This window comes from Pongo abelii, chromosome 1, assembly GCF_028885655.2.
Source record: "Pongo abelii isolate AG06213 chromosome 1, NHGRI_mPonAbe1-v2.0_pri, whole genome shotgun sequence".
Lineage (NCBI taxonomy): Eukaryota > Metazoa > Chordata > Mammalia > Primates > Hominidae > Pongo > Pongo abelii.
The window spans coordinates 213,918,209-213,943,212 of NC_071985.2; the positions used below are offsets into that span (position 1 = coordinate 213,918,209).

A 25,004-nucleotide genomic window follows, 5' to 3' on the forward strand; every position below is an offset into this window, starting at 1 on the left:
TTTACAGGTGAGAAAAATCGAGGCACCAAAAAGTGTCATTACCTGCTCAAGACCACATTGCTAGTGATTAACAAAGCCTGGACTTGAGCCCGGACCTGTCAACACCAAAGTCCATGCTTCGTGCCCACCACACCCTCTCCACCCTCTCGGCTGCCTCAGTGCTCCTCCCCACAGGCTGCAGCAGGGATGCTGCACTGATGATGGGCCCCAGGGGCCCCAGCGGGAAAGGCAGAACCTGTCACGTCAGAGTGTCCCAGCTCGAGCAGATGCACCTGGTTGGCAGTGGTGTTCCAGCTGCCCCTACAGGCCTGGCTGGCACAGGGCATGGGCCTGAGGCCAGAGCCTCCTGGCCCTGGGCCAGCCTCTTGGGGCCAAGGTAATGTGGGGCCCAGAGCTGGGGCTCAGGGCTAAAAGCCCCTCTCCCCAGCTCATTAGCAAACATCTGGGCTCAGGAAAATGACCGACCTGGAATGTGACTGAGCTGTGGGGCGCTGCTCTCTCCCAGAGCCTGGGAATGTGAGCTCCCTCCTGCAGGGCACGGACTCAGCCCAGCTGTTTCCTCTAATCCTGTCAGTCTGGCCTCAACGGGGGTCCAAACCTCTGCACTCTCGCTGGAGAAATAGAATGAAAACAAGCAAAAGGCCTGTCTTCCCAGTCCAGCCCACTGAACAGAGGGTTGGTACACAGTCCCTCTCTTTTTACAATAAAGATGAGAGCGTTCACACCTCCAGGTTTGGAGCTGGGAGGAGCCATTCGGACTCATCAGGGGAGGCTCAGGGTTTACATTTTTGCTGCATTGCCCTCTGACTCTGTGCTAGTTGTTTCACACCTGGGCCTTGGTTTCCTTATCAGCAAAATGCAGTTAGTAGTGCTATGTACTCCATAGATTTGTTGTCTGGAGTCACTCATTTATCCAACAAATATTTATTGTACATGCACAGAGGTGTTGAAGACACAACAGACTAGACCAATAAGGTCCCAGCCTCCAAGGAGCTTATGTTCTGCCACACCCAGGCAGATTGTGTAACAGATAAACAGATGAGTGGATCTCACATAACCAATGTGTTCTGAAGATTCCAGGTTCAGTTGTTTAATATTTATTTAAAAGAGCCAGGCGCGATGGCTCACACCTGCAATCCCAGCACTTTAGGAGGCCGAGGTGAGTGGATCATTTGAGGTCAGGAGTTCAAGACCAGCCTGGCCAACATGGTGAAACCCCATCTCTAATAAAAAGACAAAAATTAGCCCGGTGTGGTGGTACGTGCCTGCAATCCCAGCTATTTGGGAGGCTAAGGCAGGAGAATTGCTTGAACCTGGGAGGCAGAGGTTGCAGTGAACCGAGATCATACCAGAGCACTCCAGCCTGGGTGATGGAGTGAGATTCTGTCTCGAAAAATAATCATCATCATAATATTTATTTAAAAGAAAAAAAGGAGAGGCCAGGCGCGGTGGCTCATGCCTGTAATCTCAGCACTTTGGGAGGCTGAGGCAGGTGGATCACCTGAGGTCAGGAGTTCAAGACCAGCCTGGCCAACACGGTGAAACCCCATCTCTACTAAAAATACAAAAATTAGCTGGGCGTGGTGGCCCGTGCCTGTAATCCCAGCTACCTGGGAGGCAGAGGTTGCAGCGAGCTGAGATCGCACCATTGCACTCCAGCCTGGGTGACAGAGCGAGACTCTGTCTCCAGAAAAAAAAAAGAAAAAAAGGAGAAAAAGTATTATGAATGAACTATAAGCCAGAGTGGGCGATGTGGTGTGGGAGGTACGAACTCACTGAGAAGCCTCAGAAAACGTCACAAAGAGGCGACACTTAAGGTGAGATTATAATGAGATGGAGTCAGGATTCAAGAAGATAAATGGATGCAAAGCGCTCGGCACAGTTCCTGGAAAATAGCACGTGCTCCATAAAATGAAAGCTATTTCAGGGAGGTTTCATATATATAGCTCAGGAAAGGCGCCGCAGTCAGATGCCCTGGATCAAATCCAGGATTCAGCACAAAGTTTTCTCACCTTACTCCAGCAATGCATCTCTTGAGCCTCAGCTTCCTTATCTGGGAAACAGGAATTGTAATAGGACCCATCCCCAGGATCACCCAGAATTCACTGAGAGACGTGAATGTGAGGCACGGAGCCGGCACACGCTTGGCTCTAAGGAAGTGGTAGTTACTATGGTGGGTTGTTTGTTTGTCTGAGGTGGACTCTCCCTCTGTCGCCCAGGTTGGAGTGCAGTGGTGCAATCTCCCCCCACTGCGACCTCCACCTCCCAGGCTCATGCAATCCTCCCACCTCAGCCTCCTGAATAGCTGGGACTACAGGCGTGTGCCACTACGCTTGGCTAATTTTTGTATTTTTAATAGAGATGGGGTTTTACCATGTTGGCCAGGCTGGTCTCAAACTCTTGACCTTAGGCAATCTGCCCACCTTGGCCACCCAAAGTGCTGGGATTACAGGCGTGAGCCACTGAGCTCGGCTATATTATCCTTTTTCATAAAGGGAGAAAGGATTTGCCCAGATCCACTCAGCAAGTCAGCAGAACATCCAGGACCAGAAACAGGTGTTCTGACTTTGAGCCCATCCACCTGGGCTGTGTCCTCTAGTCTCTTCCTCCCTGCTGGTGGGCTCAGGAAACCTCGGGCCCCATCTTGGACTCAGAAGACTCAGAAGGAGAAGGTGGCCATGCACTGTGGGTTCCACAGTACGGAGCCTGTCCTCTCAAGGATTGCAGAGGGTCTTGGCCTGGACGGGAGAGCAGGAATGAGGCCCCAAGGACTCCATGGGTCCTTGGTCCCATGGAAAAATGTAAAATGTTCTTTGCAGGGCCAGATACAGTGGCTCATGCCTATAATCCCAGCACTTCGGGAGGTCGAGGCTGGAGGATCAATTGAATCCAAGAGTTCGAGACCAGCCTGGACAACACAGCAAGACCCTGTCTCTAAGAAAAAAAAGAAAAAAACTAAAAATTAGCCAGGTGTGGCGGCATGTGCCCGTAGTCCCAGCTACGTGGGAGGCTGAGGTTGGAGGATCTCTTGAGCCCAGGAGTTAGAGGCTGCAGTGAGCTATGATCTTACCACTGCACTCCAGCCTGGGTGACAGAGAAAGAACCTATCTCAATAAATAAATAAACAAAATAAAATAAAATAAAATAATAAAATACTATTTGTAGGTAGGGTGAGAGACCAAGAATCAAGAAGGGAAATCAAGGCACTTTACTCCTCACTTGTTTTCTTCTTTCCTATGACTCCCCACACGCTGCCGAGCTGAATTCACTGTTTCCTTCAGCTGTGGTTGTCTGACCCCACGGTAACAGACACAGCCTCCGTGTGACAGCACCGGGATGGGGCTCTCAGGAAAGGGCCTGGCGCCTGCAGGTCCTCCACAAAGCCGTTGCCAGCACCCTGGCCCCCATGGTAAATATGGTGAACAAGGCTGCCATGGTGATGGGTTCTCTTCTTAATCGATACATAGGGCTAGAGGTTAGGCAAATCAATTCTTTTTCTTTTTCTTTTTCTTTCTTTTTTTTTTTTTTTTTTTTTTTCCTTGAGACGGAGTCTTGCTCTGTTGCCCAGGCTGGAGTGCAGTGGCACGATCTTGGCTCACTGCAAGCTCTACCTCCCGGGTTCACACCATTCTCCTGCCTCAGCCTCCCGAGTAGCTGGGACTACAGGCGCCCACCACCATGCCTGGCTAATTTTTTTTGTATTTTTAGTAGAGACAGGGTTTCACCGTGTTAGCCAGGATGGTCTGGATCTCCTGACCTCGTGATCCGCCTGCCTCGGCCTCCCAAAGTGCTGGGATTACAGGCGTGAGCCACCACACCCGGCCTCTTTTTTTTTTTTTTAAGATGGAGTTTTGCTCTTGTTGCCCAGGCTGGAGTGCAATGATGAGATCTCAGCTTGCTGCAACCTCTGCCTTCCAGGTTCAAGCGATTCTCCTGCCTCAGCCTCCTGAGTAGCTGGAATTACAGGTGCGCACCACCACACCCGGCTAATTTTTGTATTTTTAGTAGAGACAGGGTTTCACCATGTTGGCCAGGCTTGTCTCGAACTCCTGACCACCTCGGCCTCCCCAAGTGCTGGGATCACAGGCGTGAGCCACCGTTCCCAGCCTCGGCAAATCAATTATATTACAATGTCATGGTTCCAGGTTTTTTTTTTTCCCTATTTTGTTCCTTCCATTTCTCAGCTCCCCACGGCCCACGCATATCCACAGTGAGTGGAAGAAGAATTTTTGCCCTCCTCAAGGTGGCCCTCCCCAGCTTTTTTTTTTTTTTTTTGACAGAGTTTCACTCTTTCACCTAGGCTGGAATGCAGTGGTGCGATCTCAGCTCACTGCAACCTCCACCTCCTGGGTTCAAGCCATTCTCATGCCTCAGCCTCCTGAGTAACTGAGATTACAGGCACTTGCCACCATGCCCGGCTAATTTTTGTATTTTTAGTAGAGACAGGGTTTCACCATGTTGGCCAGGCTGGTCTGGAACTCCTGACCCTAGGTGATCCTCCCGCCTCGGCCTCCCAAAGTGCTGGAATTACAGGCATGAGCCACTGCGCCTGGCCAAGAGTGGGCCCTTCTGTGAATATTTAATATGCCACAGATATGAAAATTTTAATAGGTTTTTCTATTCAGTAGCAGAATTGATAAGTTTATCCTCTTCTATAGCAATATTTTTTCTTGATATTTTTGTGCTCCAGATACATTTGTTGAAAAAAATCACCTTTTTTCGAACATGGGAGTTGGAGAAAAAGAAGGCACAAAAGAATCTCTGTACTGCCCAGCTGTTCTACTAGAGAGCTGCACAGATACACACAGATACACACAGGGCATCCAGCAGCCATGCTTGTTCTCCACGAACCTGCCCTCCTGGACAAAGGGGATTAGAACAGAGAGGATGCCTGACCCAGGCTGAGCCTATCAAACTATCTTTCTGAACTGAGAGGCATAGCGCCCATGTGGGAGAACTGTAACCCATAAGGGCAGAATTCTCGAGAACTCTGGCTGCTGAAGGAGCTGACAAGGGCTTGGTTCTTGCCAGTGTATCCTCAATGTTCTCCTTTAACTTGGATTCTATGAGCTTCTCCAGGATCTCATGATCTCAAGCTGACTTGAAGGAGTGTGTTACTTGCCTCCTAAAAATTTTTGACTAAAGCAACAGTGATTTTTAGACTACTTGTTAAGTGTCCAGCACAGTGCAAGCTATTACAGATAGGATAAGGCATACAAGCTGCCCTCTAAGGGAAAAGGACCAGCATATGAATCAGCAAAGGGAAGGCTTATTGCCAAGGAGGGTGCCCAGGAATGAGGGCCATGGGGGCTCAGAGAAGGAAGAACTCCCAGGGGGCTGGCATGGCTAGAGAAGGCTTGCTGGGCTGGGTACAGTGGCTCACATCTGTAATCCCAGCACTTTGGGAGTCCAAGGTGGGCAGATTACTTGAAGTCAGGAGTTCAAGACCAGCCTGGCCAATTCCACTAAAAATACAAAAATACAAAAAAAAAAAAAAAAAAAAAAAAAAATTAGCCGGGCGTCGTGGTGCATGCCTATAGTCTCAGCTATTTGAGAGGCTGAGGCAGGAGAATCACTTGAACCGGGTACAGGGAGGTTGCAGTGAGCCAAAACTGCACCACTGCACTCCAGCCTGGGTGACAGAGCAAGACTCTGTCTCAAAAAAAGAAAAGAAAAGAAAAGAAAAAGCTTGCTGGAGGAGGTGTTATTTGAGCAGGGGCTTGAGATATGAGCAAGACTTGGGCACGTCAAGAAAGCAGCCCACGCTAAGAAATGGAACTTCCGCATGGTGCAGTGGCTCACGCCTGTAATCCCAGCACTCTGGGAGGCCGAAGCCGGCAGATCACCTGAGGTCAGGAGTTCGAGACCAGCCTGGCCAACATGGTGAAACCTTGTCTCTACTAAAAATACAAAAATTAGCCGGGCATAGTGGCACACGCCTATAATACCAGCTACTTGGGAGGCTGAGGCAGGAGAATTGCTTGAGCCCGGGAGATGGAAGTTGCAGTGAGCTGAGATCGCACCACTGCACTCCAGCCTGGCCAGCAGAGTGAGACTCTGTCAAAAAAAAAAAAAAAAGGAACTTCCTTGTTTGAATGCATTTGTCACCCCTAGGAAAGGGATGTTTCATAAATCAATAAGTAGTTTGATTGAAATAGAGTTGGCCGGGTGCAGTGGCTCACGCCTGTAATCCTAGCACTTTGGGAGGCCAAGGCGGGCAGATCATGAGGTCAGGAGATAGAGACCATCCTGGCTAACACAGTGAAACCCCATCTCTACTAAAAATACAAAAAATTAGCCAGGTGTGGTGGCGGGCGCCTGTAGTCCCAGCTACTCGGGAGGCTGAGGCAGGAGAATGGCGTGAACCCAGGAGGCGGAGCTTGCAGTGAGCTGAGATCGTGCCACTGCACTCCAGCCTGGGCGACAGAGTGAGACTCCGTCTCAAAAAAAAAAGAAAGAAATAGAGTTAGTATACTAATATTCAGTTACTCAGCAAATGGTTACTGAATGCCTACCATGTACCAGGCTCTGTGTAGGTGCTAAGGATATAGCAGTGGAAAAAACCAATGACATTCTCTGCCTTCAGGGAGTTTACATTCTAGTGGGAGAAGACAGATAACCAACAAAATAGATAGGTAAATATAATGCCATAGAGAAAAAGAAAGCAGGAAAGGGAGTTAGAGTCTGTGTGTGTCGAGACAAGGGGAGGGTTACAAAAACTGGAGTATTCAGGGAAGGTCTCCCTGAGGAGGCAACTTTTTTTTTTTTTTTTTTTTTGAGACAGGATCTCACTTTGTCGCCCAGGCTGATGTGCAGTGGTGTGACCTTGGCTCATTGCAACCCAAGCGATCCTCCCATCTCAGCCTCTCCCGACCCCACACCCAGTAGCTGGAACTACAGGCACATGCCACCATGTGCGGCTAATTTTTGTATGTTTTGTAGAGATGGGGTTTCGCCATGTTGCCCAGGCTGGTCTTGACCTCCTGGGCTCAAGTGATCTTCCCGTCTTGGCCTCCTGAGTAGCTGGGATTATAGCACTCGCCACCACACCCAGATAATTTCTGCATTTTTGGTAGTGACAGGGTCTCTCCCTGTGTTGCCCAGCCTGGCCTCAAGCTCCTGGGTTCAAGCAATCCTCCCACCTCAGCCTCCCAAAGTGCTGGGATTACAGGCATGAGCCGCCATGCCCAGCAAAGGTGACATTTGAGCCAAAGCTTGAAGGAGACGAAGGAGCAGATTGCATGGATCTTTAGGGGAAGAGCGGGCTATGAAGAGAAGAGCAACCATAGGCCGGGCGCAGTGGCTCACACCTGTAATCCCAACACTTTGGGAGGCTGAGGCGGGCAGATCACGAGGTCAAGAGATTGAGACCATCCTGGCCAACATGGTGAAACCCCGTCTCTACTAAAAAAAAAAAAAAAAAAAAAATACATGGTGGCACGTGCCTGTAGTTCCAGCTACTCAGGAGGCTGAAGCAAGAGAATTGTTTGAACCAGGGAGTTGGAGGTTGCAGTGAGTCGAGATCTCACCACTGCACTCCAGCCTGGTAACAGAGCGAGACTCCGTCTCAAAATAAAAAAAAAAAAGAAAAGAAAAGAAAGAAAGAAATAAAGAAAGAAAAGCAAGTACAAAGGAGGCCCAGGGGTGGGAATGGGCCCGTGTGTGCAGGAACAGCAATGACAGGAGGACGGGAGTGGAGGAGCAAGGGAGGGGTGGGTGGGAGATGAGGTCAGAGACGTACCAAGAGGGCCAGGTCTTGTAGAGTCCTACAGTCCGCTGTATCGACTTTGACTTTTTCTCCAAATGGGATGAGAAGCCATTGGGGAATTCTGAGCAGAGAAATTCTACAATCCAATTTATGTTTAACACTGGCTGCCGTGTGGAGACTAGATTAAAAAGGGTGTGTCGGGGAGCAATGGTCTAACATTACTATATGTCAAGTACTGATGAAGGGGCTTTTCATATATTAATTAATTCTCATGTAGGTAATAACCTTTTGAGGTACGTATTATTAACATTGTTCCCATTTGTGGATGAGGAAACTGAGGCATGGACAGAGTAAACAACTTCCAAGGCCCCACAGATAATAAGTGGAAGAACTGGAATTCAAACCCTGCAGATCTATTCCAGAGCCCCCTGCTCTTAGCCCCTATCCTGCTCCACATGGGATGAGGTGGAGATAGGAGTTAAGTGGCTTTAAAGGCTAGGCTAAGAAATTGGGACCTATATTCTGTGCTTATTGGGGAGCTACTGAAGATTTCTGAGCAGAAAACAACATGCGTAAAATATTGTTAAGACTGGTTGGAGAGGGAGAGATGGAAAGCCAGGAGTCCATTTGGAAGACTTGCAGAGATTCTGGCAAGGTCAAAGAAATTCCCCAAGGCTCCCCATCCTCAATCAAACTGAGGCTTTACAGATAACAGGTCCAGACCAAAAATAAGTTTTATGGTTGGTTTTGGGGGCCCGGGGGAGGATTCAGGAAACCCTAATAGATGCGGCTCCTGACTGACAAATTCTAGCGTTACCTTCTGTGACTTTATCTCCTAATCTTCAAGAGAGGTATCCAAATTGATGAAGAGAAGATCTGTAGTCATCTTTCTGTTCCTTGACAGGAAGACTTCTCCTATAAACCGAGTAGGATTTGGGTTTTATCCATGAAATCTGCTTCCATGGGGAGAGGAGGAAGTCACGTCTGGAACAGTGGCGAGTCTTTAATTTCCGTGGTATGGAGAGTCTATCATGTGGTATTATAATGGATATACTCCCATGTAGACGGGAGATGATTCTTGCCATCATAATTTATTATATAATTGATTATGTTAAAAAATGAACTCTTTAGCTGGTTTTCCTTCTCTCCTCAATAACAGTGTGCCTGACCTCACATCTGGACCATGTGGCAGGAAGGGAAAAGGAGCATTAAAACCATCTTACAATGAGGCCCAGAGAGATCAAGTGACTTTCTCATGATTACACAGTGACCCAGGGAAGCTCCGATGAGAACAGTGGATGCTCTATAGTAAGAATTTGGGGAAGCCTTTCTTCTGATTGAAAGTCACTGACCCATGGAAGGATCAGTCAGAGGCACCCACTTAAAAAGCAAGTTAATTTAAGGGCTTTAAAAATATAGCAAACATTACTTATAATAACTAACACAAAATAAAAATATAGAAAACATTAAACTCAACTACCTAACTGAAAAATAGTAAGAATAAAACTATTCCATAACTATTATAATAAAAATGTACTCTAGGCTGGGTGAGGTGGCTCACGCCTATAATCCCAGCACTTCGGGAGGCCGAGGCAGGCGGATTACCTGAGGTTGGGAGTTCAAGATCAGCCTGGCCAACATGGCAAAACCCCGTTTCTACTAAAAATACAAAAATTAGCCAGGTGTGGTGGCAGGCGCCTGTAATTCCAGCTGCTTGGGAGGCTGAGGCAGGAGAATCGCTTGAACCCGAGAGGCGGAGTTTGCAGGGAGCTGAGATCACGCCACTGCCCTCCAGCCTAAGTGACATGGCGAGACTCTGCCTCAAAAAAAAAAAAGTACTCTAGGTCTTGATCACAATCAGAGATACAGACAGCAGAAAAACTAGAGGGCAAAGAGTGATGGAAACTAGAAGACATATACATGTGCAGATAGACAAAGACAGAGAGACTGGAGAGGGAATCACAGCACATTTATACTCATATACACACACACAGAAGCCAAGTAGACCTAATTTATAGATACTGCTCCTTCAAAATCAAATCCCTAGAGCCATATTTCTCACTATTAGATAAGGGAATTACAAATATGGATGGAAGGAAGGCTAGACTAAATCCTAGGTTTTAGACTTAAGAGAGCATGAACTCAAGGTCACATATACACACACACACACACACAGACACACATATTTTCTAGTATGTCGGCCAAGAGGTGGACAAAGCTTTTGGTGTGTCTAAGCAATGGCACACCAACAGCAACAAGCACACCTAGAGAGCTTGGTTTCTAACTACCACTCCCCACTCAATGGAACCAGGGCTCCTTGGAGAAATTGCTGATTCCAGGGCTGGGTGGGGCAAATACAAGAAGAATCTGCAATAGCTCGTGTTCAAAGAATGGAATGGATATGTCAAAGGGATACAGATACCATTTGAAAGAGATCCTACTGGACAAATCTAGACAATTTGAGTGAAATATTAATAATAATGGATTGTAATCAATTGAATAAAATGAGAATCCATGAGTCCATACTGATATGGATAAATGACTAAATAAATGAGGGAGAAGGGCAAGTTCTCTCTATAGGATGCCACGTAATAAGAAATAATAAATTTAGGGCCAGATGCAGTTGTTCGTGCCTGTAATCCCAGCACTTTGGGAGGCTGAGGCAGGTGGATCACTTGAGCCCAGGAGTTCAAGACCAGCCTGGGCAACATAGTGAAATCCTGTCTCTACGAAAAAACACAAAAATTAGCCAGGCATGGTGGCGTGCACCTGTAGTCCCAGCTACTCAGGAGGCTGAGGTGGGAGAAACACCTGAGTCCTGGATATCAAGGCTGCAGTGAGCCAAAATTGTACACCACTGCACTCTAACATGGGCAACAGAGTAAGACCCTGTCGCAAAAAAAAAAAAAAAAAAAAAAAGGACAAAAAGAAAAAGAAATCTAATTATCTAATTGAAAAGTGTATAGATTTTAAGATGCCTACTCCAATAAAATGTCATGATGCTTTATTACATTTGCAAGGACTTAGCCAAACTCATCAGCAACGTTGACCCAAAGCTCTGATTGATAATTATGTTTCTGATTAATAGAAAATAGACATAGGAATTACTTTTTTAAACAAATACAGCTGACTTCAAATTGGATCAACTTATTCTTACTAATCTAAACTCAGTGAAACTGGCTCTGATCCATTTCAACTAGTTTAAGTATCTCAAATCAGGTTTAAACTGGATCAAATGCTTTCCTTTGAAATGACCCTCCCCACTTTAAACAGCTTTTGACCAGTGTAGAAAGTAGGTAAGAGTCTGGCCTCTGGAATCAGGTTCAGATTCCACCTGCATCATCTCACCTACTTGTCCCTGGGCAAGTTAATTTGCCCTTCCAAAATCTGTTTCTTCATCCATAAAATGAGAATAATAGTACCTCTATCATAAGCTTGTAAAAAGTAAGCCTCGTGATATATGTTCTGCCTAGCTCAAACTGAATAGACCAGGAATAAAGATGACTTGATTGACAGTTGATATTGAGCTCTTTTTTCCTAGCCCCAATTTCTTCCCTGTTAAAGATTCATCACCTGCCCACACCTCCTTCAAAGAATTCTTGACATCTTCCTCCACCTCCACCTTCTGGCTCTGTACTCCTTAAGTGAGGGTCAAACAATTGAAGCCATATCCTGAATGCAAATACCCAGTAATAGTTCTATGTTCCTACCTGGGCGGAAGCTCCTAGAGTTCTCTTTCTTCAGTGTCTTTTCCCCTTCTCCCCTCCTAGCCTAGCTCAAAGACCAATGTGCTCAGTAAATAACTGTGTGTGTGTGTGGTTTTTTTTGTTGTTGTTGTTTTTTTTTTTTTTTTTTTTTTTTAAGACAGGGTCTCACTCTGTCACCCAGGCTGAAGTGTAGTGGCATGATCATGGCTCACTGCAGCCTCAACCTCCTGAGCTCAAGTGATCTTCCTTCCTCAGCCTTCCAAGTAGCTGGGACTACGGGTGCATGCCACCATCCCTGGCTAATTTTTGTGTTTTTTGTAGAGATAGGGTCCTGCTATGTTGCCCAGGCTGGTCTGGAACTCCTGGGCTCAAGCGATCCACCTGCCTCAGCCTCCCAAAGTGCTGGGGTTACAGGTGTGATCCACTGCGCCCACCCTGCAACAACCCCTTAGGTTAAGGAAACTCCCCGTGGTCACCTGGCAAATAAATGGTAGAGTGGGAACTTAGATCCAGTCCCCTGACTCCAAATCATTTACAGCCCTGCGTCTCCTTTGGTTCCTCTCTGTCAAGGCACTTAACAGCAGAACAGTTGTCACTCTTGTTCCACACAGAGGCCGCTCATTAGCCATGGGGCTTCTCCCCTGCTCCTGCCCAGGTCTGTCTTTACCCCAATACCACGCTTTGGTGTCCAAGGGGAAGCGATGTTTGGAGCGCACTTAAAGAAAAAAGTGGTGATAGCTTCCAGATGAGCTTATTATTCTAAATTTAACATTCCTTTTGGTACTTAGAATTTCCACTTTCTCCCTTCCACCCCGTTTGCATTTAGGTAATTAGAAAGCACGCAACAGGAAACCATTTGTGTCTCAGTACCATTCAGGATGAAGGCTGTCCAAGTGCCATGGAGTCACATCCTCGTGGAAATACTTTGCAGAGTTTATTTGGACAGGTTCAAAAATAGTCCTTCAACAATACAATCAGATCGAACCACGACAAGAAAAATGCAATTATGGGTTGGTTACATTTTTAAAAAATGTAAACAGTGAGGTATGGGAAAACTAAAAGCAAAACTACATCGTCATCTCCTCCATTCCCAACCCCTGCATTTCCTACAAGCAGGACTTCAAGACGGCATCTGCGATCTTTTGAAATGGATGAGAGGATGACACTCACTAAAGGAGACAGCTCAACAGTGTGTTCTGAGGCCACTTCTCAGAACAAAGGCATACTTCTGCATAAGGCAAATGCAGCCTGATAAAGGCTCCCCTAGTGGGTACATGAAATGCCAAAGTCATTCACCTAAATGAGCTCAAAATACATATTGTTCTGAGCCAAATTATACAGTGTCAAGCTCAGACTGTATGTATTTATGTATATTGGCAGAGCAGGCCACTTTTGGGGCGCCACAGCTTTATCCTAGCATCCTGTGCCCTGCTGGGTTCCCATCGCTGTCTCCCCAAACCCATGAATTTCCTTGGATTTGGTTCCAGAAAGGCAGACAAGAAACAAAGTCAGTTGCACAAGCCCACAAAGGAACAGGGCCCCAGAGGACTTGAATTTCTAATGAAACTTAAGAGTAACACAGAATGTGTGCCTTTGCCAACAAGCCGGGACTTTCTGAAGGTTGATCTGAGATGGGGGCAGGGAGTGGGGACAAGATCAAGTGTGCTTTGGGCCAGCCTCCGCTAAGGGCAACAAGGCGGGAATACAAAGCTCTCCAAGAACTAAAGCAACTGGTCAGTGCTTCCTGTGGCCTCTGTCCAGAACTATTCCCTCAGACAGCTGACCCCTTTCTCAGAGCACTTCAGTGGTGCTTCCAAGGTGCCAAAGGGATCCATCCAAATAAATGCCTAAAACCTAACAGCTAATGAGACAGAGAACTTTCATTCCAATGTCCCTCTCCACTCCCTATTTTTCTAATGTGTCTAGGGAATTTGTGGCTACCTTGTGTTTTGTCTTTTTTGGAAGGCGGCATGTTATTCTTCTCTCTGCCTGAATGAGGATGGGAAAATGACAGAAAAACTGGGGAAGGAAAATGCTTTTTTTTTTTTTTTTGAGACAGATTCTCGCTCTGTCCCCAGGCTGGAGTGCAGTGGCGCGATCTCGGCGCATCGCAACCTCTGCCTCCCGGGTTCAAACGATTCTCCTGCCTCAACCTCCTGAGTAGCTGGGACTACAGGTGTGCGCCACCATGCCCGGCTGATTTTTATATTTTTAGTAGCTACAGGGTTTTACCATGTCGGCCAGGATGGTCTTGATCTCTTGACCTCGTGATCCACCCGCCTTGGCCTCCCAAAGTGCTGGGATTACAGGTGTGAGCCACCGCGTCCGGCCAGGAAATTACTTTTAAAGCAAATAGGAGGCTGGGTGCGGTGGCTCACGCCTGTAATCCCAGCACTTTGAGAGGCCAAGGTGGGAGGATCACCTGAGGTTGGGAGTTTGAGACCAGCATGACCAAGGAGAAACACCGTCTCTACTAAAAATACAAAATTAGCCAGGTGTGATGGCGCATGCCTGTAATCCCAGCTACTCGGGAGGCTGAGGCAGGAGAATCGCCTGAACCCAGGAAGTGGAGGTTGCAGCGAGCCGAGATTGCCACCACTGCACTCCAGCCTGGGCAACAAGAGCAAAACTCCATCTCAGAAATAAATAAATAGGAAAAAAACAAGTGGAAGGGATGAAACAGGCTGCACATTATTTTTCTTTCAATTACATGGGTTGCCGTAATCATAGAATGAAGAGGACCAAGTGGAAAACAGCCAAGTAGCAATGACAAGCCATGGCCATGACTTCCAGTCTAGGGCTAAGCCCATCTCTGGACTTCCAGATGATCCAAAGAGGAAAACAAGCCCAGAGGGCAGAGGAGCCTGGACAGTTTGTAGGGCAGAGCCTAGCAGACCTTTCTGGAAAAGGGAGTGGGGAGGCTGAGGGAGGGTATTTGCTACCCTGAATGTACTCACTATAGCACTTGTAAGAACTAAGGTCTAATCAATGTTCCAGAACTGGAGTCAGACATGAGTTGTACCCTATTGCCCAGCCTCCCCCTCCATGCCTTTCCCCTGCCCCCGCGCACCCTGGCTCTGCTGAACTACTTGCGATTTCCCAGCTATAATATACATTACATGATCCTGAGCAAACACAGAGGCTACCCTCCTTCTGTCTGGGATTCCCAGTCAACTTCGGGTCTCAGTGCAGGCATTCCGTCGCCTGTGGGGCCATCCTAAGGAGACGTAGTTGCTCCTTCTCCTTTGTTCTCAGTGTACTTTGCCTACACCTCTCCTCTCCATTGAAACACTTCTTTCAGAGTTGTGTTTTCATGTCTGTCTTTCCATCAGACTCTAAGCTCCTTGAAGGCAGAAGCCTGTGTCTTTTTATCCATTTATCTCTGCTGCTTACAACAGTGCCTAGCTTACAGTAGATAATAAATCAGTATTTACAGGATACAGGGGCAAGTGGGATCGGGCTCTGCCTATCTTAATTCTATGATAAGGAAAAAGAAATAAGAAAGGCTGAGCTCTGGGGTTCTGTTTATCGTCTGAAGAAATTGCTAAATATGACTTTTGCATCTAGCATCCCTGGTTCAAGTGAAACCACAGGAACAAACTCAGAGGGGCATGAGAAATGGCCCTTTTGTCCTCAAACTTCAGCTGCTACGTGAAGATAAAATTAACCCCAAATGGGCCCCTCCGGCGAGGTGGGTATGCCATGAGCTTTCCTCCGCCCTCCAGAGCTGAAGCTTGGACTGTCTCAAGCTCGGTGAAGCTGCAGGACTTGACTTCAATGGAGTGGGCCATCCACACAGCCAGGATTCCTCCCATGCTAATACAGCAGCAGTGGGACCACCTCGCAGTAGGCACAGCCGAGATGTGCCCTGCCAGGTCCCCAGGTGAGAACACACGAAGAGCTGCCACAGAAGGAAAGGCGCCTTAAGACGTCAGTCATCTCCGTCAGGCCATGCAGCAGCAATCTTCAACTTCTGATTACGAGGTGGAAGCAGTTCTGAAAACTACGTGTGAGGGGGCAAGTGGGAAGGATACCCAACAACTGGTTTCAGGGGGTTCTGAGAAAGGCTGTGAGCAGGTGGCTACAGCTGCTGGCAGTTCACACACAGTCCTCCTCATGCTCAGAGACCAAAGGTGAAGAAACAAAGGCCATGCAATGGGCTTCCCATTTTTGTTTAATTTATTTAAGACCACCTCCTTATAACTTCCAGAGAGAAAATACAAAACAAGAAACAGACTTGGTTTCAAATACATAACCAGGTGCTGGAGTTTAAAGCATTACTGATAACGCTGTTACAGAAGAATGGCAGCTTACTCCAGGGCACTTCAGTATTCCTGAGGAATAAACATGATTTCTCTTGTCCTCCCGCTGGGATGTTCTCAGGTGAAGTCACTGCTCCTGCTCCTGTAAAGCAAGGACATTCAGCTTAAAACTGTGCAGACGGCATTCTGACAACCCTCTCTAATTGCTGTATCAGGTCAGACCCAAGGGCCAGAGGCCAAAACCTGATCACACTGTTTACGTTAAAACTGTCTCACAACAGGACTATGTACACCCTACCCAGGTTCCTAAGAGTGCCCCCCAGCCCCAATCTTCCAGGGAGAAGAGTGTGAAACGAGTGGAACAGGGCCAAACCATCATGACCTGGATTCCTAAAACCGGTCGAAGGCATCCCAGGAGAGTGGGGAGAGCATGGTTCTAATCAGCCTACGAACTACATGGCCTTGCCAAGTTTCTCAACCCCGGTAAAAGTCTGCTTTCTCATCAGCTGAATGAGGATAGTAACATCTCTCACAAATCCACTGGCAGGTCTAGAGGGAAAGATTATTAAAGATAAAGCACCCAGGATGGTCTTGGGGGCAGATCGGGCACTCAGGAGGCAGTTACCACAATAGGACTACACAGAATAAGCCCAGGTTGGGATTTTGCTCCATTATTCAGGGAATGGAGGATGACAACATCGAGGCACAGACTCAAGTTCAGATAAAGTTACAAGGCCATTTTGGAGCAGGACACACAAATGTAAAAAATGGAACAATATTTTCCACAGGAACTCCCAGCCATTAAATACATAATATGCATATAATCACCCCTGAGCCATTATCCCTGACAACTCAGTTTGGAACAATGGAAATGTTTTAAGCAAAAGACCTGAAGCTTCTCTGTCTGCTCCTTTCGGTTCTCCCCACAATCAGCTCTGGTGCCAGGAAAGCGAGGAGCCAGGGAGCGGTGGAAAAGGCCGGCTGCCAGCTTCAGTGCCACGCAGCTGTGCCTCTGCTTGCGTGGTCCCTGTGATGACCTCACTCTTACTTTGGCACAGAGATGGCTCCCCTACTCCCATCTCTCCAGCAGACATGGGCTGGCTGCAGGCAGCTGACGGTTTGAGCAGGCTCTAAAATGGCAGGTGCAGGGCCATGGCAGGACGCTGCTACTTCAGATTTGGTGGCCCTTGTGGCCACAGCTCCTGACTAGAATTAGGACATGCATTTGTACCACATTTTCCACTCTACTTGTTATTACAGTGGAACAATGGACAAGCCAATCACCCTTTTTGGGCTGGCCTCATCTATAATAACCAATGTTTTTATATATTTCGCACTTCACAGCTTAAAAACATTTTGTGTCCAAATCTCACAACAACACTATAGGTAGAAATTATTACCCTCATTTTATGGAGGAAAATGGAAGCTCAGAAGTGAAACAACTTAAGATCACACAGCAAGCAAGTGACAGGCTTGTACCCAGGTCTCCTGGCTTCTGTGCCCTTTCCACTAGCCCCACTGCTGCCCCGTTCACAGTGATTCTAGCCCAAGAGTAACCTGGAAAGCTGAGGCTTCCGTGCATGCAGGGAATGTGAAGCTGTTCACTGAAAATTGTGCTGCTACAAAGGTTATGCCTTAGTAAGCCTGAGGCCATCAGCACTTACCTCTAATAGAATAATTTACCTCATTCATTCATTTTACATTTATTTGAGTGCCTATTTTGTTTCAGGCCCTGGGAATACAAAATAAGTGCCACCTCTATTCTTGGGCACCCAGCCTCCAATGTTCCTGTCACTTAAACCCCACAGTAACTAATCATCAAGTAAGGAAAATACTGCTACACATGAAGCCCTGAGGAAGCCTGCTGCCCTCTTCCCTTTGGAGGCGTGGGTAAGAAGTTTCCAGCTTGTGTGCAGCATTAAAAATCCACCTGAAGGCCAGGTGCGGTGGCTCACACCTATAATCCCAGCACTTTGGGAGGCTGAGACGGGTGGATCACCTGAGGTCAGGAGTTCGAGACCACACTGGCCAACATGGTGAAACCCCACCTCTACTAAAATTACAAAAATTAGCCAGGCGTGAGTGGCTCGTGCCTGTAATCCCAGCTACTCGGGAGGCTGAGGCAGAAGAATCACTTGAACCCGGGAGGCGGAGGTCGCAGTGAGCCAAGATTGTGCCACTGCACTCCAACCTTGGTGGCAGAGTGATACTCCATTCCCGCAAAATAAATAAATAAATAAATAAATAAAATAAAATAAAATAAAAATAAAAATAAAAATCCACCTGAAGACAGGACTTCAGCAGAATGTAAGACTTACAGTCCAGACTGCCTTCTTCAATTAAAAAGCAGAACCACAGCCTGGCCAACATGGTGAAGCTCCGTCTCTACTAAAATACAAAAATTAGCCAGGCGTGGTGGCAGGCGCCTGTAATCCCAGCTACTCGGGAAGCTGAGGCAGGAGAATCACTTGAACCCGGTTGCAGTGAGCCAAGATGGCACCACTGCACTCCCGCCTGGGCAACAAGGCAAGACTCCGTCTCAAAAAAATAAAACAAATTAATAAAAAGCAGAATCATGGCTGAGTCCCGGAAGTCTTTGGGTTTAGCTTAAAGTATATGTGAGATGTTTACAGGGCACTCTGAGCTCTCAAACGAAAAGTGCTACTTACAGATAGTTAACACAATCTACCTTACCATTGATGATAAACGTTCAAGCAGGCTCCTTAATTCCAATCGGCTAGCACATGAGTATATATCTGAACGCACATATGCATCTGAAGGCACGGGGAGACTTTAGCACCAAAGCAGTGATGACATCACTGAAGGCCAAAGAGCAATTAGTATCTGAGAGTGGTGCCACAATGACACACATGGTTTACTCATTACAAACAGTCTAAAGAATTCTTCAGGGGCTCAGGAGAAATCTTTTTCTTCTGAAGGAAAGAGAAATATATATTCTGTACATACTTTGACATATTTTCCATGTAGAAGATATGGAGCCTGGAAATCATGCTGACAGTTGGAATAAGCCATTCCTAATCCCATGCCGGAACCAAAGGCTAATGGCCACATTCTTCCTAGTGAGCAAAAAAGGGAAAATCCCAATGGGGAATTATTAAGAGAAGATAAAGCTCCCCATCCTCTTAAATACATTTACTTAGGGTTCAATAAATATTCAACGTGCATCATACGAATGACTATAATAACCATACATTTTTATCAATGTTTCACAATGGCCCCAAAAAAGAGGTGTAAATTAGTGGTTATTAATTTAGCAAATACTTGTTAAGTGCCTATGCTGATAAGTTTGAGGAAAATAAGTAGTAAAGGCCAGGCGCGGTGGCTCACAACTGTAATCCCAGCACTTTGGGAGGCCTAAGCGGGCGGATCACGAGGTCGGGAGATCGAGACCGTCTTAGCCAACATGGTGAAACCCCGTCTCTACTAAAATACAAAAAATTAGCCAGGCATGGTGGTGCGTGCCTGTAATCCCAGCTACTTGGGAGGCTGAGGCAGGGGAATCGCTTGAACCAGGGAGGCGGAGGTTGCAATGAGCTGAGATCGCACCACTGCACTCCAGCCTGGCGACAGAGCAAGACTCCGTCTCAAAAAAAAAAAAAAAAAAAAGTAGTAAAATATGAAAACAGTAGATAAACATTTTAACTTCTCTATATCAGTTCTAATCATCTGCTCAGTTTAACTAATATCTTAGCCAGTAAGATGCATGAATTCTAAAAAGATGTAAGCATTTTACCGATATTTACATGCTTTGATTGTAGTAGTAAGTCATGGGGTTTATTTAAGCCACTCTGTAAGTGATTCTTTCATATCAGCACTATGTGTTAATTATGATTCTCTAGTCTAGTATTTCCCACTGGTTCTTCACGGAAAGAGGTCAAAAGTATCCCTCTGGCATCTATTCAGTATCCAAACTTCAGAAGTTCTTCCACAGAATGAAAAGAATATTGCCTGCCCTTTGCTTAGGATAATTTCTGACCAAGAAGTATGTGTATTTCTGGTCTACTTGTTTCTATTACCAGCAGGATTCTCATTTTTCAATTCTTCTAGAAAAAATTACAATTAATTAGAAATATCTGAGCATGTAGACTTGGCCAAATGACTCACTGGCATCAAGTACAGGCTTTTGCAATGATATCATATTTAGGATAACAGGCACCCTGCCTCAGTGCCCAGGGGAATGCTGGAGATGCCCAACCCATTTTGACCTCTTTCAAGTCCACATTCTTTATCTAATTCATTTTATAATGGGTTACCTAACCCCATAAATGGATAGGTTGGCAACCCACAAATTGATGGGTTCCAATGTGTCCTCTGGAAGTGTCCCTGCTACGTATATGTATACACTACGACATCATGTTGAAAAGACAGAGTGACACTTACTTTTAAAGAAGGTAAGTGAGAAAACAATTCCTAATCCAAAACCAGTACCTACAAAGAGGGAGAAAAAACATGATAAATCTCATAGCAGTAACTTCACAAAGACAACATTAACATTTCTTAAATGTGAACATCGTCAAACAGATTTTTTTCATAATTTGGTAGAGAATTAATTTTCTAATTTCTAACTGTCTTTATTTGTCAGAGGTTTTACAGATGCCTTTGGTTCTCCTGCCCAACATGAAATAAAAACTTGACTCCCTGTTCTCTCTAGACAAGCTGCAGGGTGCGGGGCAGGGGAACAAGCCAGGAGACTATTCTGGAGTCGACCCTCTCTACACTGCTGGCAAGTAGCCTCCAGCATCCTGGGCTCTCCTACCCACCTCAGAGAGGGATACCACAGCCAAAACATGAGATAGTGCCAAGAGGACACTCCCCTCGTCACCTCGGCATTTGGAGTGATGGCTACTTTTTGAGGAAGATAAAAAGCAGTAATCCAGAACAATTCCTAAAGGCTGCGCTATCACACAAGCCAGAATATCTAGGCAGAGGAAAAAGACGGCCCTCCAGAGCCCCAGATGAAGAAAATGACTTGCCCAAGGATATTGTTCAGTTAGTTGCGGAACAGTGATCTGGGCTCAAGTCTGCCAGACTCCAATGCTACTGTACCCGCCATGTCCAGATGTTGGATTCCTCTCCAGTTTCAACCCCTAAACAATTACTACTCCTCAAGGGAAATTGGAATGTCAAGATTTCTACTGCCAGTGAAATACAGCCAAAACATGACTGTGCTCCCCATACAGCTCAGAATGCTAGACAACCGGGGTAGTAACAAGTCTTCAGAAAGCCAAAAGGGCCTGTTAGATTCATTCCCAGACCAATCCTACCACACAAGTCACAGACACAAGAAGTTGACCTGGTAGGTGTGATTCAAGAACCTCAGGGACATGGAAGCCATTGATACTGATATTCCTTGGCAAGACTCTGCTGTTGCTTGGTTTATAAAATGGTACAGGGTTCAATTTTAAGGCGACTTGCCTCACTCCTTGCAGATGGAAGATGAGTAAGACAGTAAATTGGTACTAGAAAATGAGGTAAAGGATTTGGACTAGCTTACAGATTCCAAACCAGACAACGGAATGGGGAGATAAGCCAGTAAAAACATAATGGCTTACAATCAGAGCTTTTGCTCTTCTCCATCTGGAGGCAATTTTTTGGCAAAGAAATCAAAAGCCCCAAAGGAAAATACTTCAGCATTTTTCTCGTCCCTCTGACTCCATGCCTGTCTCTTCTATTTTCCCCCAAGGAGAAAAAGCTCTCTGATGCTCAACTTTTCCTAGCAGTAGCCCAAGAATGATGCTGATGACTCCACTGCTAACAGTACCACTCAATCAAAAAGATGAGCAATGCTACCACATCAATCAATATCAAGTAGAAAACCTTTAATCTCTAGAATTCAGATATATGCCCAGCCACCCAGTTTTGCTCCTATTATAGGCATTTATCTGCAAGTATAAATATGAAGTAAAAATCAACAGTTCAGACCAGCAAAAAGGAGTTATCAAAGAATGTGCTCTATGGTCTTAGTTCAACTGGGCTGCTGTATCTTCAATTCTTAAAGGTGATGTTTCCCTCATTTCTGTATTTTTAAGACAAAAAGTAATAAGACTATTCTCTTCAGAAAAAAATAATTCAGAAAATGATTTTTAACTGCAATGTTTTACTTAAAGTTAGCTATCTCAGTTACTTAAAAGATAAACAATGGTGGAACCGCTGATGAGTTTTACAGATTCAAGTTCTCACATGCACAATTCTCTTTTAAAAGGCAACATGTTGCTTCAAAGAAGTCCCACCTGATCAGGGGACACCAATTCTGCAGCTGTTTCCACTAAAGATTGGCACCTCTAGGCCAGGTTTAAACTTCATAACAATAAAACATGAAAGGTTTGTCTTACAATAAAAACAAACCAACATGGAAAAGAGAAGAGTTTTCTCTGCCTTTGGCCACTTTTTCTTGCTGTTGCATCACAAGCTCTTTTGAAGGAAAAAAGCCAAAGGAAAAAGTACAAAGCATTTTTCACCTTCCCTGGAAGCAAATATTTAACAATGAATACAGTTTATATAACTTTGCCTTCCCCAGCTTAAGCCTGTTCTCAAAAGTCCATGCTGTCTGAAATGACAAATAACCCTAAAGTAAAGAAATGCCTGATTATAGGTACACATCTTCCTCATGGCAAAGGCCAGTTGCGGGTGTGTGGTAGGGGGTGGGGAACATAACAAAGGAGCCTTATGGAATTAACATTAGGCACAGGGCCATGTTCTGAAACCATGCCTTTTGGAGAGGAAAAAGAATTGGCACATATTCCTCTAAAATGAAATTACTCTGAATCAATCTAACCATGCAATTTAATGCATGCCTAGTGCCCAACAGAACATCATAAAACCGGCTAGTAGATAAACACACATTTTTAAGAAGGAGCAATTCCTGAACATTTCATCGGATGACATTTTCACAGTAAAAAGAACAGAGAACTCTGCGCCCATGAACTAGAAATACTGATCAGATACATAAAATAATAGGCCTTATCTTATACCTAAGAGGATTTTACAACAAATTTAAAAGGAGAACAACCAATGGAGGTGCAGCAATGTACACCTTAAGCCACCTTTTGGTAAGAAAAGGGGGAAAATGTATGTTGTTGTCCATTACAGTTACGGACAATTTCTAGTTGCTCGATGCAACTGTATTTTACATTTAGAAAAATCTTTGTTCTCACCATGCCACAGATCATAAAGCTTTACCTCACTGCAAATAATTAGAAGCAAACATAATCAGCAGGAATTAACAAGTAGGCTATATAATCTGATTGCAGTCTTGGGGCAGCAATGTATTTTGGATGTTAGCCCCTAAAAGAATGAGCTGTAGTCATATATGCGCCTGTACAACCAACTTCACAAAAGTTCCAATTGCCTGTGGACTTTCAATGAAGGAAGAACAACTCACTGAAGAGGAACAGAAACAGAAGTTCACTTTGAAATATTTCTATAATAGATCACAGGGGAAAAAAGACTATAGATCCATTTCATCTATCAATAACTTATGGCAATTATTAAGACCTCACTCCAGCTTACATGTAACATTTTAAACAAGGCTCCTATATTCATAAGCCTAAGGTATAGTTGTCAGTGCTACATTTTAATCTACATCTAAAAGATTAGTTAAAATAGCAAAGTAACTCCATTTTATTTTGTATAACTTACATCAAGATGCATGAGCAAAAACTTAAGTACCATATTCAACTGGCAGTTCACAAATATGAGAAGCTACAGGAATTACCAGTGTTTAAGATCCTAGAAGCCTTGTGCCAGACAACTTCTTCATTCTTACATGTCTGAAAGAAAGGATCCAATTTCTAAATAAATGCTGGATGTACTCTCCTGCTGAGTGAGTGGCGAGAGCACTGATGCTGCAGCAAGACAGGCCGGGCCCAAACCACTGCTCCAGTCCCTACAAGTCAGCTCTCTGACCCCAGGCCAATTAGTCAACCCTACCCAGCCTCAACCTGCTCATCTGTAGAGTGAAAACAACCTTACAGGGTTGCTACATTAGAAAAATGGAAAGTTTCTAATAGTGTCTGACATGGAATTCACTAAGTGGTAGTAAGTTCTGCCATCTCCCAGATAAAAGATTTCAGAGGTGTAATACAGGCTGCGTGCAGCAGCTCATGCCTGTAATCCCAGCACATTAGGAGGCCAAGATGGGAGGATCGCTTGAGCCTAGGAGTTTGAAACCAGCCTAGGCAACACAGTCAGACTGCATCTCTACAAAAACAAAAACAAAACAAAATAATAATAATAATAAATAAATAAAAATTGGCCAGGCATGATGGTGCATGCCTGTGCTCCCAGCTACTCAGGAGGCTTGGGTGGGAGGATCACTTTAGCCTGGGAGTTGAGGCTGCAGTGAGCCATGATCATACCACTGTACTGCAGCCTGGACAACAGAATGAGACCTTGCCCAAAAAAAAAAAAAAAGTGTAGTATAATAGCTAATCCTTTATTAAAATACAACTCACTGGCTGCGTAGGATTACACTGTGGATAAGCCACAGCTGAAAATCAGAACCAGTTTTTTCCTACCCTTTGCACAGTTGACTGTATTTCACTGACATTAGTAATTGTTTATATGACACATCAGGCTTTGGTGTGTGTATGTGTATATATATACATATATATATTTTTTTAATAGAGGATCCTTTCAGACTTACTGCTTAACTAGGCCATTTTGCTTTAAAATGTAATCAATATTTTCCTAGAGTTGTCTTGTGTCTAATAAAGCTGTATTTGTGCTTTGAACATGAATTTATATCAAACTGACCTATTTATAATGGCCATGCTTCCTGTTCAATCGTGTTTCTGTCAACGCTATTACAATCATCAAATACATGTGTTATGACAGAACAAACAAGAATGTGCTTTTATAGAAAATACCCTTGGAACTGAGTTTAGTGAGAATTACATTTCCAAGACACATTCCTGATTTATAAAAGATGCTCAGGGCCCCATTAATGAGGGAAAAAATAGTTTTAAGTCAGCTTCAAACTGTGTTACTTAATCCTTTGAGGAAAAGACAGATTGTCCCAGGTATCCACATGTAAATGCCATTCATGTGAATTAACCAGGAAAGTGCCAGACCAAGGACCCAGAGATGGTGAATTTAGTCTGTATTAATCAGCTTCTCAAAAGTCAACACTGACAAAGAGCATTTAGGAAACATACGAAGAAGGTGGCTATTTTACAAGACCTTACCCTTCCTGTGGCTATCGGGACTAGACAGAGGCTGGAACATCTGCAGGGATTGCTCGGGTGGACATCAATTACCAGGATTCTGATTAGAACAAGCAAACAAACCAGGCAACGGAAAGAAACA

The 25,004-nt window shown here is 45.2% G+C and overlaps 1 protein-coding gene across 2 annotated transcripts in view; it reads right to left on the reverse strand.

Moving 5' to 3' along the window:
- Positions 1–15,576: 15,576 nt before the first annotated feature.
- Positions 15,577–25,004, reverse strand: part of MICOS10 (mitochondrial contact site and cristae organizing system subunit 10) — a 29,699-nt gene continuing 20,271 nt past the window's right edge. The window contains exons 2-4 of one of the 2 annotated variants that reach the window (XM_003775785.5): positions 20,079–20,126; positions 18,645–18,754; positions 15,577–15,819 (exon numbers count right to left, since the gene is read on the reverse strand). In XM_003775785.5, the coding sequence (XP_003775833.1) occupies positions 15,805–15,819; positions 18,645–18,754; positions 20,079–20,126 (173 nt within the window). In that variant the 3' untranslated portion in view covers positions 15,577–15,804. The other variant, XM_054540671.2, reaches the window with a different exon arrangement.